General features: G+C 51.6%; 1 protein-coding gene and 1 pseudogene across 2 annotated transcripts; one reads left to right on the top strand and one right to left on the bottom strand.

Moving 5' to 3' along the window:
- Positions 1-115: 115 nt before the first annotated feature.
- On the bottom strand, positions 116-14,130 carry ETFB (electron transfer flavoprotein subunit beta). Of its 2 annotated transcripts, XM_042970414.1 has the most exons (7): positions 14,112-14,130; positions 13,320-13,393; positions 5,934-6,092; positions 5,663-5,821; positions 3,490-3,552; positions 886-1,044; positions 116-329 (listed from the first exon to the last, which is right to left on the bottom strand). In XM_042970414.1, the coding sequence occupies exons 2-7, from the start codon at positions 13,374-13,376 to the stop codon at positions 159-161; spliced, it is 768 nt and encodes a 255-aa protein (XP_042826348.1). In that variant the 5' UTR covers positions 13,377-13,393; positions 14,112-14,130; the 3' UTR covers positions 116-158. The 2 variants fall into 2 exon arrangements, with proteins under 2 accessions (XP_042826348.1, XP_042826349.1); XM_042970415.1 differs by lacking the exon at positions 14,112-14,130 and having other exon boundaries at positions 13,320-13,460.
- On the top strand, positions 2,114-2,209 carry LOC122234463 (annotated as a pseudogene).
- Positions 14,131-14,140: the final 10 nt, after the last annotated feature.

Below are 14,140 nucleotides of genomic sequence, written 5' to 3'. Positions count from 1 at the left end.
ACCTGGGTCCCCGGCGTCACCCAGCACAGGGCCTGGCACACGGGAGACTTAAGTAAATGTTTGTTGAATGAATCAAAGAACAGGTCTCCACGGAATGAGTTAACAGAGACGGTCGTCGGGAGGGTCATAGTTTTATTGCTGAGTGTCAGGGAAGGGGCTCAAATCCGCCCAATCTCCCTCAGCTTGGCCACCAGGTCCTCCGTGGTCTCCACCTTGACGCCGGCCGTGCGCTGGGGCGGGTCCTCCACACTAACCACGGAGAGCTTGGAGGTAAGGTCCACACCCAGGTCTCCGGGCTTGATGACCTCAATCTTCTTTTTCTTGGCTTTCTGCACATGGGCAGTGACAGTTCACAGGGCTGCTGAAGCCCTGCCCAGCCTCCCACAGCCTCCCACCCACGAGTGCCATGTCTGCAGAACCAATCCCATTGCCCGAACTTTTCTAGACCCCGCTAGCCAGACAGACGTGACCTACTGGGAAGCCCTTCTGCTGAGGGTCCCTGTTTAGTTAGGTGTCTTGAGAAGCCCTTCACGGGCTGAAATGGACTGGCAAACTCAACCTTCTAGCTTAACGAGTCCGGCCCATCTGACCCACGGAACCCACCCTTCTGAGATGACCCACTGAACTCTCCCTGGTGGCTGAGATGATCCACTGAACCATTCCTATTGGCTGAGATGATCCACTGTACCTTTCCTATTGGCTGAGATGATGCCCTTCCTATTGGCTAAGATGGCACACTAAACTCTCCCTATTGGCTAAAATGACCCAATGAACCCATCCTACAAGCCAAGATGAACGGTAAACTCTTCTTTCCGCAGGGTGATGATCCTTTCCTTCGTACAAGAAGTCTCTGGGCCCTCAGTGACCCATCTGCTAAGTGCTCACCATGATATTGGGCAACGTGGCATAGCGAGGTTCGTTGAGCCGCAGGTCGGCGGTCACCACGGCAGGCAGCTTCAGGCGCAGGGTCTCCAGGCCCCCGTCAATCTCCCGCTCCACTTTCACCTTGTCCCCTTCCAGTGTCACCTGGGAGGCGAATGTGCCCTGGGGAGATGGGAGGGTGGGTGAGGTTAATTCACGGCAGGCACAGAGCGACGTGAGCACATGCACAGGTGAGGGAATGAATGAGAGAACAGAAGAGAGTCCTGCAAGGTAACCTTTAGACGTCAAGTTCACAAACAGGAAGATGCCACAGAAAGGGAATCTCAAAAATCTGTACTTTCACTGGCAGCCAACGTGTAGGTCTTAATGACCTGAACCTGCCAGTTAGGTTCCGACCTATTATTAACCTTCCTTAATCATGATGAACACGTATTGCGTGTAAACAACTTCAGCGCACTAAGTCATCAGGCCCTCGGGAACTCTATACGGGAAACGCTATTATCCCCACTTTACAGATGAGGAAAATTGAGGCAGGGCGAGGCTCAAAAATGTGCTGTCGCCCAAGAGCTGGCAGTCTGGCTCTAAGCTCCACGTCATGCTCCCACTACCCACCATTCTGTCCCCAGGAGTTCCCTTCGAGGCCCCTCTGCTGGGGTAACAACAGACTCATGTGCTCACCTTGACCCTGGAAACATCAGCTGGGACCCCATCTTCTTTGCTCAGCGCCCACGCCCACACTCTCGCCAACGCCCCTCTGTGCCTCAGTCCTGAATCAACGTTTCCTGATGTACCTACACCCTCTCTGTCCAATCGGCCCGTTGTCTCCATTCGCTCACTCACCGGACAAACCTTTCAAGTCTTAGCCGGGATGTTCCGTCACCCCTAGTCTCATCCGAACACCCCATGAGCCAGCCCTGGGGATACACAGTGAACATGACCAACAAGGCCTGGGCTTTCGGGGGCATTTATCCTGGCCGGGAAGACTGCTGGTAACCAAGTGACCGGTAACCAAGTATAACGGTAATCAAGTGGACTCACGTGTCTTCTGAGCATGTGAAATGTGGCTCGTGTGATTGCGGGATGGAATTTTTCATCTTACTTTATTTTTTTTTTAAGTTTGTTCGTTCGCTTGTTTGTTTGTTTATTTAGAGAGCATGTGCGTGCGTGCATGCATGCAAGCGGGGGAGGGACAGAGAGAGGAGGAGAGAATCCCAAGCAGGTTGTCAGTGCAGAGCTGGATGCCGGGCTCGATCCTACGAACTGACAGAGATTAGCACCACCCCTGTGCAAGGATGACACACAAATTCGTGAAGTGTTCCGTATGTTTGATGTAAATTTTAAAAAATAAAAAATAAAATTAAAAAGAAAAAAAAAATGTGCAGTTTATTGTAGACCACTTACATCTCAACAAAGCTATTTAAAAAAATACTCAATGCGATCACTGGAAAACTTTGAACAGTGTTTGGAACAACCTGGGTGTGTGAATCTACGTTTTCAACTGTGGATTTTAGGAATCTAAATTAAGTATTTCTGATGAAAATTCAGCATCTGAATGGAGATGTGCTGTAGATATAAAATCCACCCTGGAGGGGTGCCTGGGTGGTTCAGTCGAGTACTCATCTGACTCTTGATTTCAGCTCAGGTCATAATCTCATGGTCTGTGAGTTTGAGCCCCATGTTGGGTTCTGTGCTGACAGCAGGGAGCCTGCTTGGGATTCTCTCGTTCTTCCTCTCTCTCTGTCCCTCCTCCACTCTCACTCTCTCTCAAAATATAACTAAACTTAAAAAATAATAAAATAAAATAAAATAAAATAAAATAAAATAAAATAAAATAAAATAAAATAAAATAATTTAAAATAAAATAAAATAATTTAAAATAAAATAAAATAATTTAAAATAAAATAAAATAAAATAATTTAAAATAAAATAAAATAAAATAATTTAAAATAAAATAAAATAAAATAAAATAAAATAAAATAAAATAAAATCCACACTGGATTCTGAAGACGTCATACAAAAAGAAAAAAGAATATGACAGAGCTCAGGAGTTTTTATATTGATTATATGTTGAGATGATAATATTTTAGATGTGTTAGGTTAAATAAAATATTATTGCAATTCATTTTGCCTGATTCTTTTTCCTTTTTTAATCTGGCTGTGAAAAATTCTAAATTACCCAGGTGGCTCGTGTTTCTACTGGACTGGCAGAGGTGGGGAGTGGGGAATCTGGAACCGAGGAGGGGACATGAGGATATCATACAGGGTGGGTAAGGAAGGCCTCTCTAAAGAGGTAATAACTGAGCACAGACCTAAAGGAGAGAGTGGGAAAGGCATGAGGCAATCTGAGGGAACCATGTTCTGGGTTGAGCAAGTGCAAAGGCCCTGAGGCAGGGATGACGTTGGTGTGTGGTTGGAGAGTGACAGGGCTGAAGACAGAGCACCAAAGGCCTGGACGAGGCCTGGCATCCTGGCTGTGCACTTCTCCTTCCTGCCAGCAGGAGTAGCCATCCTTGCACATGCTTTCCTCCAGAAAGGCAGGGACAAGGGTGGCCCTGTTCTGAGCCCCCAGGTCTAGCCCCCAGAAGGTACGCCTCACTCCAGCCTCACCTGTGGCCAGTCTAGAAATCCAGCGGTCATCTGCCCCGTCTGGTTACAGTCATCATCGATGGCCTGAGTGGAGAAAGAGAGAAGACTGTATGACAATGGGTCTTTTCACACACCGTTTGGGCCTTTGTCTAGATGGGGATTAGCAAACATTTTCTCAATATCATGCGGTCTCAGTCACAGAGATGCAACTCGGCCACGGTAGTACACAAGCAGCCGTAGATAGAAATGTGCCTGTATAAAGCAACAAGCGTGGTGGTGTTCCAATAAAGCTTTATAAAATCAGCGGTGACCATGGGCCATAGTTTGCTGACTCCTGGACTAGAATGATCCCATCCCTTCACTTGGGCCTGGTGAGAGGCAGTCACCTGTCCAGGGGCACACAAGGACATCTGGCATCCCCAGTGCCAAATCTTTGCCCCCTGTATAATTCACAGAAGCCTCCCATGAGCCAGGACCCGGGCCAGCTGCACTGGGGAACTGAGTGAGTAGGAGCTATCCCCTGACCCTAGTGATTGGTTCAGGGATTGGTACTTGACTCAAGCTGGACCAATGAAGAGTCAGCTCTGGAGGTGTTCCTGGAGCTCTTGGGAAAGAGGCTCTTTTGTTTCTGCTGAGGTTGCTGGGCTCCTGAGATATGGGCCTGGAGGTGCAGAAGGTAAAAACAAGATAGAGGAGTAGAGCCTAGAGCTGACATGTGAACCTGGATCAAGCCATGCCTGAAGCTTGAATTATTATTTTTTTTTTTTTAAATTTTTTTTTTCAATGTTTTTTATTTATTTTTGGGACAGAGAGAGACAAAGCATGAACGGGGGAGGGGCAGAGAGAGAGGGAGACACAGAATCGGAAACAGGCTCCAGGCTCCGAGCCGACAGCCCAGAGCCTGACGCGGGGCTCGAACTCACGGACCGCAAGATCGTGACCTGGCTGAAGTCGGACGCTTAACCGACTGCGCCACCCAGGCGCCCCATGAAGCTTGAATTATATGAGCTAACAGGTTCACTTTTTGGCTTCTGCCAGTTTGATTCTGACCCTGCCACCTACAATAAAGACTGTCCTGACCAGTTTATCCTGTATCTTCCCAGTTGGAGGCCCTGGTCCCAGAAACCGTCCCTGACAACCAGGACAGGCAGGACATGAGTCTGAGACCCACCAGAGAACGGAGGGGGCATCAAGAGGCCATGATGCCAGCACCAGTGTCCTGGGGCGCTGGTGAGAGACCTGGGTCCCCAGAGCCCTGAGCCTACCCAGACTGTGCCTTTTTGGCCTGTTCTCTGGTTAGGCCCCCTGCCTCAGCTTACTGACTTCTACTGATTCCTTTGCTGTTTGTCATCTCTCGTTTTCCACTGTCCGACTTGGGCAGGACACCCAACCACCTATATAGACTCATCAGCCTCCGCCTCTCCCCAGGGACCGATCCAGCCTGCTGGGATCCCTGTCTTTTCCCACCAGGGCCCTGGCTCTACCTCTGAGCCTCCTGTGCGATCCCAGTGCCCTGTATGATCTCTCAGTCTCTCACATTCTTTCTCAGCCTTCATCCCTAAGCCCCCGCCCCTAGATCTCTCCCCTCCCACTGCTGTCGTCTGGGTCTCTTCTGAAGATCCTCTGCCCCTCCCTGGGCGAGGCCACAATGTCTATCTCAAATGGGAGGGTGTGGGCAGGCTACCCAAAGGAAGGCTGTCATTTGCCCGGCCTCCAGAGGGAACAGCTGAGCCAGACTCACACCCACCTCAGGGGGTAGGTAGCGTTCTAGCTCAATGTTAGCCCCCAAGCTCCTCCCCAAGCCCCTGGCCTCCAGTCTCTCCCCTTCCAGCCTATTCCTCACAGCCTCAGTTCTTCCAGAACTTTCCTCTCTGTCCCTTCCAGCCAGACCCCAGCACCACCTTCACCTCCTCTCCGCCTCCCCTCACTCCCTGCAGCTCAAGCGCTGCCCCTCCAGCCACAGGTCTCTCTGCTCTGTCCCATCAAGCCTCTCTTTCCCCCACCCAGACCATCGCCCCAGCCCCCAGGGCTCCCACTTTACCCCATAGGACCCCCCCCCCCCACCGCCCGTCACCCTGTCCACCCTGCTCAAACTCTCCACCCAGCCTGGGTCCCCTGAAGCCTCAGCTCCTGCCCACCCCGCCGCCAGTCCTGAGCAGGAATGGGGACTGGGGGGAGGGATGGGCACACTTACCTGCTTGCCCAGCAGCACCAGGTCTACCTTCTCCTTCTCTGCCAGCTTGGCCAGGACCCGGGCCACCTGCAGGGGACCCAGGCTATCTGCCTCTGCAGCTGGCACCTCCACGTGGATGCCTCGGTCTGCGCCCATGGCCAGAGCAGTGCGGATGGTCTCCTGCCAGGAGAAGGGACTCGGCTTGGCTTGTAGCCCCAAGGGGTACCCAGGAGCCTGGTCCCGTCCCTCCTCCCTCAGACCCGGGACTCAGGGTCCCAGCACCCTCTCCCACCTGGCACTGGGCAGGCCCACAGCTGACAGCGATGACCTCTTTCACCAGCTTTTTCTCCTTGAGCCGCACGGCCTCCTCCATGGCGATCTCACAGAAAGGGTTCATGGAGTGCTTCACGCCATCTGTGACCACGCCCGTCTTGTCAGGCTTCACCCGGATCTGCCCAGCCAGGAAGGGAAGGGCCAGGGTCAGGGAATCAGGGAAGGCAAGGGCCGGATGGGGACGACAGGGAAAGGGGCAGGGCCTTGCCCAGGGTCCCACAGGCAGGTGGAGGGTCACCTTCTCATTGTGTCATTCAGACATGTGCTAAGCACTGGGGACCTCAAACATCTTGTCACTGCTCTGTTCCTTGGGCATGAAAGCATGTTTCGCCAATTTCCGTTTACCATAACCCACGGTGAGAAATGCATCTTTGATACTCGGGAATATATTACAAATACGTAACATATACTTGCATGCAAATACGAATGCCACCAGAATGTGAGGTTTGCTGAACAATACTTACCCTTACTTTGCACACCATACCCTGACATTTCCTTTTAATTTTTTTAAGGCTTTAATTTCTATTTGAGAGAGAGAGAGAGAGGGAAAGAGCGTGTTGAGTGGGGGAGGGGAAGAGAGAGAGGAAGACACAGAATCCGAAGCAGGCTCCAGGCTCTGAGCTATCAGCACAAGCCCGACATAAGGCTCGAACTCACGAACCACGAGATCATTACCTGAGCCAAAGTCAGACGCTTAACTGACTGAGCCACCAGGAGCCCCTATGCTGTACTTATATAGATTTACTATCAATCTTCTCTCCCTTAGAATGTCAAGTCCCTGAGGACAGGGATTTCTGTCAGCTCTGTTCACGACTGTACTCACAGGCCTAGCGTGGCACCTGGCATACTGTAGGTTCCTGCACAAAAAAGAACTTGTCAGATGCATGTGTAAGAACCTGCATTAAAACCGCTCAAACACTTGTAGGGGCGCCTGGGTGGCTCAGTCGGTTAAGTGTCCAACTTCGGCTCAAGTCGTGATCTCACAGTTTGTGAGTTCGAGCTACGCGTGGGGCTCCGTGCTGACAGCTCGGAGCCTGGAGCCTGCTTTGGATTCTGTGTCTCCCTCTCTCTCTGCCCTTTCCCCTCTCACGAAGTGTCTCTCTTTCTGTCGAAAATGAATAAACATTAAAAAAAAAAAAAAAAGAACTGCTCAAACACTTGTAAACAGCATAGAAACTAAAATACAAAAGGGGCAACTGGGTGGCTCAGTCAGTTAAGCGTCCAGCCTTGGCTCAGGTCATGATCTCATGATTTGTGAGTTCGAGCCCCACATCGGGCTCTGTTGTGACAGCTCAGAGCCCGGAGCCTGCTTCGGATTCTGTGTCTTCCTCTCCCTCCCCCGCTCGTTCTCAGTCTCTCTCTCTCAAAAATAAATAAAAACATGAAAAAAAATAAAAAATAAAACACAAAAGCCCTCTTGTTACAAAAATAAAATCCAAGACATAGGTCTCCCCTTTAAACAGGAAAGCAGCCCCCCGCAGTAAGAGGCTGGCTGACGGGCCAGGGGGCTGGTGGAGGGCCCCGAGCCCACTCTTGCTCTGGCAAGACCCCGGGCACCAAGCTGCCCACGTCCAAGCAGAAGGGGATGAGAGCCCTCTGGCACCGGCACCAGGGAAAGGTGCCCGCTCATCTTCTCCACGGAAGACCTTTCAAGCCAGAGAAGATTTGAAGCTTTGAAAACACTGTTGAGTTCAATTATCTAAGTCAGGAAACAATGGATGGTCTCAAAATTCAGTGCCGGTCTTTTTTTTTTTTTTCCCAAATTATTTTAAATAATGAGGCTTTATCAGTCAAAGGAGATGAGTCAGGACGTCTGTCTCTTAAAGATGCAAACTATTAACGTTCAACAGAAATAGCCATGACCCCGGCAGGCATCGACTGCCCCGAGGGCTTTATTACATGCATGAACTCATGTAACTGTCCTGACAGCCTAGGAGGTTAGTTACTGCCATTCCCATCCCTATTGTACAGATGGGCCAACTGAGGCACAGAGAGGCCAAAGGCCTTGCCCAGGATGACACCACAAGGAAGTAGAGCCTCACTCCAAGTCTGAGTTGGGAATCGTGAGACTCTCCAGGCTGCCAGGTGGGCCCTCGAGAGGTAGGAGAGCCAGTCCTACTATCCGTGGCCCACGACACAGGAGCAGGTGTTCGTAAAGTGACTTCTGAAAGCCGTTCCTGAACTCTTGACACAGCTCAAGGACTTCTCTGTGATTCAGGACGGCCAAGGCCAGACAGTGAGGCGGTGGGCAGGGAGAGATGCCCACAACCGACGGTCAAGGTGGTGGTCAGGGCTGAGACCCTTCTACGGGAGATCGCGTCTGGGGCAGGCAAAGAGGACCAACATCCTCACGGAGGTGACAGGTGTGACCTGAAGGAAGAGGAGGTGCCAGCTATCCCAAGCGCAGAAGGAACAAGGGGAAGGGGAAAAGGCCGTGTCCTCCCAGAACCGAGGAACACATGGCTGGTTGAGGTAAGGCCCAGAGATGGAAACAGGTTTTCTGGGGCCTGAAGTTTCCATCCTTTGGAGGATCTGCTTTAAGAAAATGCAGCTGGGGCACCTGGGTGGCTCAGCTGGTTGAGTGTCCGACTTCGGCTCAGGTCATGATCTCACGGTTCATGAGTTTGAGCCCCACGTCGGGCTCTGTGCTGACAGCTCAGAGCCTGGAGCCTGCTTTCAATTCTGTGTCTCCCTCTCTCTCTCTGCTCCTCCCCCACGTGTGCTCTGCCTCTCTCTCTGTCTCTGTCTCTCTCAAAAATAAGTAAATATTTAAAAATATAAAAAATAGGGGTGCCTGGGTGGCTCGGTCAGTTAAGTGTCCGACTTCAGCTCAGGTCATGATCTCACGGATGGTGGGTTCAGCCTTGGGCTCTGTGCTGACAGCTCAAAGCCCGGAGCCCGCTTCGGATTCTGTGTCTCCCTCTCTCTCTGCCCCTCCTCCACTCGTACTCTGTGTGTCTCTCTCTCTCAAAAATAAATAAACATTAAAAAAAATTTTTTTAAGAATAAAATAAAATATGGCACAAAAACAGACACATAGACCAATGGAATAGAATAGAAACCCCAGAACTAGACCCACAAACGTAGGGCCAACTAATCTTTGACAAAGCAGGAAAGAACATCCAATGGAAAAAAGACAGTCTCTTTAACAAATGGTGCTGGGAGAACTGGACAGCAACATGCAGAAGGTTGAAACTAGACCACTTTCTCACACCATTGACAAAAATAAACTCAAAATGGATAAAGGACCTGAATGTGAGACAGGAAACCATCCAAACCCTAGAGGAGAAAGCAGGAAAAGACCTCTCTGACCTCAGCCGTAGCAATCTCTTACTCGACACATCCAGAAAGGCTAGGGAATTAAAAGCAAAAATGAATTACTGGGACCTTATGAAAATAAAAAGCTTCTGCACAGCAAAGGAAACAACCAACAAAACTAAAAGGCAACCAATGGAATGGGAAAAGATATTTGCAAATGACATATCGGACAAAGGGCTAGTATCCAAAATCTATAAAGAGCTCACCAAACTCCACACCCGAAAAACAAAGAACCCAGTGAAGAAATGGGCAGAAAACATGAATAGACACTTCTCTAAAGAAGACATCCCGATGGCCAACAGGCACACGAAAAGATGCTCAACGTCGCTCCTCATCAGGGAAATACAAATCAAAACCACACTCAGATATCACCTCACACCAGTCAGAGTGGCCAAAATGAACAAATCAGGAGACTATAGATGCTGGCGAGGATGTGGAGAAACGGGGACCCTCTTGCACTGTTGGTGGGAATGCAAACTGGTGCAGCCGCTCTGGAAAACAGTGTGGAGGTTCCTCAGAAAATTAAAAATAGACCTACCCTATGACCCAGCAATAGCACTGCTAGGAATTTACCCAAGGGATACAGGAGTACTGATGCATAGGGGCACTTGTACCCCAATGTTTATAGCAGCACTCTCAACAATAGCCAAATGATGGAAAGAGCCTAAATGTCCATCACCTGATGAATGGATAAAGAAATTGTGGTTTATATACACAATGGAGTACTACAGGGCAATGAGAAAGAACGAAATATGGCCCTTTGTAGCAATGTGGATGGAACTGGAGAGTGTGATGCTAAGTGAAATAAGCCATACAGAGAAAGACAGATACCATATGGTTTCACTCTTATGTGGATCCTGAGAAACTTAACAGAAACCCATGGGGGAGGGGAAGGGAAAAAAAAAAAAAAAAAGAGGTTAGAGTGGGAGAGAGCCAAAGCATAAGAGACTCTTAAAAACTGAGAACAAACTGAGGGTTGATGGGGGGTGGGAGGGAGGGGAGGGTGGGGGATGGGTATTGAGGAGGGCACCTTTTGGGATGAGCACTGGGTGTTGTATGGAAACCAATTTGACAATAAATTTCATATATTAAAAAAAAAGAATAAAATAAAATAAAAAATAAGAAAAACAAAAATAAATAAATAAATAGAAAATGCATACCAAATCACGAATGCAAAAATCGACTCGGCCTCTCCCCGGGCCTCGAAAGAAACTCTGAAGGGTACAGCCTCATGGGCCAGAACTGAGTGTCACTGGTTGCCTATTGAGTAATACCCTAAACACACAATCACAGACGTGCACACGGACACACACTGAGCACAGCATCTGTTTCTGAGCAAATGACTAAATAAACTTGCATTACTAGTACTATCAATAATAACAATACTCACTGCGTGCCAGCCAACACTTGTTTTTGAGAGAGAGAGAGAGAGAGACAGAGTGCAAGTGGGGAGAGGGGCAGAGATGGGGAGACACAGAATCCAAAGCAGGCTCCAAGCTGTCAGCACAGAGCCCAAGGCGGGGCTCAAACTCACAAACCGTGAGATTATGACCTGAGCTGAGGTTGGACGCTCAACCGACAGAGCCACCCTGGCGCCCCATAGCCAGGCACTATTCTAAGAGCTTATCCGATCTTCACCGCCACCCAATTCAGGAGATACTCTTGTTATCCCTGCTGTAGGGTGGAGGAAAATAAGGCTCAGAGTGGTTACGCAGCTCCCCAAGGTCACATAGTAGGAAGCTGACCCAGGCAGCTGGCCTGGAGTTGGCTCTGAACCGTTCTTGTGAGGGAACCAATGACTAAGACAGCAGTGACTACATCAGACAGACCCTCCTCCCCACCCTGGAGCTGGAATTCTGGAAGGAGAGACAGACACTAAAGAGAACAATCAGTAAATGAGAGGAGATTACAAAGAGACAAGAGTATGGGTGAAATTACAGCCAGGGAGGGGACAGGAACAATGGGGGTTGCAACTTTAAGTCAGGATCCAGGGCAGGCCTCCCAGAGAAGGTGACAAGTGAGGCAAGAGTGGAACGAAGTGCATGCACCCTGAGGAGCCACCGATGGGGGGGAGGGGACATCTGGGTGGACAGAGGATCCCAATCCAGTGTGGGAGAAGAGTGCAGAGAGGCAAGCCCAGGGGGCTGCAGGAGTGTCCAAGGACACAACAAGGAGCATGAGAGGGTTGGGACAGGGGATACCAGAGAATCACTAAATGCCGATGTGATTGACAGATCAGCGTTAAGCAGGACAAGGGAGGTACAAGTAGGGCTGGAGAGGGAAGGGTATCCAAGCAGAAGGCCCAGCGGGGACAAGGGCCCTAGCCAAGAAGGGGCCCTGTCTGTCAGGAAAGATTAGGTGGGAGCTATGGAAGCACAAGGGGTAAGGGAGGAACAGGGCACCGTGGACGGCAGAACAGGGGCCAAGGCCGGACCACGAAGGGTCTCAAACACTGAGGGGCTGGGACTTTGTCCTGAGGGTGCTGGGGAGCCTCGGGGCAGCTCCCAGTGCAGGAAGAGCTGTGAGGCTGGGAGAGGATAGACCGGAGGGACAGGACAGCAGCTGACACCCCCTCTTTGTTCTCTCATTTGGCACACACCCATGCCAGTCCCTGTGCTGGATGCGGCTGCGACCCAAAGCCCATGAAACTGGAGCCTGCCGGGTCGGGGAGACAAATACGACCTAGGCATCTCAGGCCATGGAGACCAGGACTGGGGCAGAAGGAGACCCAGGGGGCGACGGAGCCCGAAGGAACAGTTACAGGTCGGAGGAAACCAGGAGAGCAGGTCCCAGGACCCCGAGCAACATCCCTGCCATTTGCTGTCATCAGGCCTCCCAGCTGCTGAGTGAAAAGGGGAGGAGGAGAGACCAGAGCGGGACTTGCCTGCACTTGTGATTCTGACTCTGGTGGCCTGGAGCGGGGTGACCTGGCAGGTAACAGAACCTCCACGGTACTCAGTTTCTTCACCTGTCCAACGGGACTGATAACACCTAGCGGCTTTTGAAAGCACTGAATGGGTTAATCTCTGTCAAGGACTTGGAGCCCTGCCCCTCCGTAGTAATCGCTCACTACACATGGGCAGTTACGATCACTGAAGCTTCCACGCCAAGCCCGGCTGCCGGGACCTCCTGCCCACCCCACCCCCCAAACTGGCAGGGGCCCTGGTTTCATGCATCCCGAGGCCTCTGGCAAGCTAGGCCCTATGCTGGGCAATGCTGGAGACGCAGAGGTGGAACCCCAGTCTGATGGTGGGGACACACGTGGACGGGCAGTCACCACCTTCAGTCTGCTTTAAGCCAAGTAATAGGAGACACGGGCCTGCGAGACTGCGTCTGATTCACCTCTGTCCAGACCAGCTTCTCTCTGGGGGCAAGCCAGGCCCTCAGAGACGCTGCCCCCAGCCCCCTCATGGAGAATGTGAGTCATTCCACCAGCTCAGTCCGACGGGATTCCGTCTCCAGCAAACACTCCACCCTCCCTTCCCAGCAGGACCTCTTCACTCACCCTGTGGCTACGTAGGGTAAAAGACAGTTTCTGGGTTCCCACAGCGCCCGGTATTGGAATAATCAACGGGGTGTGCAAAGCAGCCTAAAGGTTAAAGTGTGGCTTGTGTGCAAAGCATTTAGTTGGGTTGAGGAGTCAGACAGACCTGGAGCGGAAATCTCAGCTCTATCCCATCCTAGCTGAGTGACCTCTCTGTGCCTCAGTTTCTCCATGTGTTAATAAATAGGGGCCATGACACCTCCAGCAGGTAAGAAATAGAGAAGGTAACTCGCACTGCACCCTATGAAGACAGCGAGTCCAGACTCGAGAAAAGGGAACGGGGTCATGACCCCAGAGGGGCCTGGTCTGAATGAAGAGAGATCTGAAGTCTGAACCTCACAGTCCTTGATCTTTGCCCTCTGGTGTACTTTGACGTTTGGGGGAAGAGCGGGAGAGATCAGAGGTATGAGAAGACCTCCCATACAGTGACCCCGGAAGCACACGGCCGCGGGATTCGGGGAGGTTGGGGGGGGGGGCGGTCACCTTCACAGCGAAGTCGATGACCCTCTTGACAGCCACGAGCGCACGCAGCTCCGCCATCTTCCTGCCTCTGCCACCTGCCGGGGTCAGTGAGCTCGCTGGGCGCCCAGACCGAGACTTCTCGTCCCGCCCCCGCACCCCGCCCCTCTCTGCGCCTGCGCCCCACGCAGCCAGCCAGTCAACCGCTGTGGTGCCCGCCTCCGCCCCAACAGAGGACCAACCGGAGGCCCGGAAGGGAAGCAGGTGTGGCAAGAGGATTGGGGCCAATAGGGAACGAATCTTGGACAAAGAGGCGGGACCCGAGGGGAAAGGAAACGGACCTAGAGGAGGGGGCGTGGCCGGGAACTAGGGGAAAGGCCGTGAGCGTAGGGAGATGCTGCCGGAGTGGAGTTCCTCCCACGAATTCTAAACTTTTCCCAGTGTCCTCGATTTATCCCCTTCCCCAGTCCCCCGCCTTTTCCTCAACTGTACAAGTCGCCATGCTCGTGTCCCCTACGTCCTCTTGTGTCTCCCCATTTTCTTTTTGCCATGTTCCTCGTCCCATGATCATGCCCCTTATGTTCCCCTATACTCGTTTTCCCTGCAAGTCCCTACATCCCCTCCAAACGACCTTGTGCGCTCCTGACCCCACTACCCCTGATTCCCGTTCCCCCTCCCAGTCCGTGTGCCTTGTCCTCTCCAAGCTCGTGTCCCCATGTTCCACGTTCCCTGTAGGTTCATGTGCTTATGTCCTCCCTGAGCCCCCAGGGATCCCCGTGTCCCGGTCCCCCGTGCTCTTCATATCCATGTTCCCACGTGCGTTCGTGTCCCCCAGAAAGGCACAC

This window comes from Panthera tigris, chromosome E2 (genome assembly GCF_018350195.1).
Source record: "Panthera tigris isolate Pti1 chromosome E2, P.tigris_Pti1_mat1.1, whole genome shotgun sequence".
Taxonomy (NCBI): Eukaryota; Metazoa; Chordata; class Mammalia; order Carnivora; family Felidae; genus Panthera; species Panthera tigris.
The sequence above is the reverse complement of the archived record's forward strand: the minus strand, read 5'-3'. Positions and strand labels throughout refer to the sequence as shown.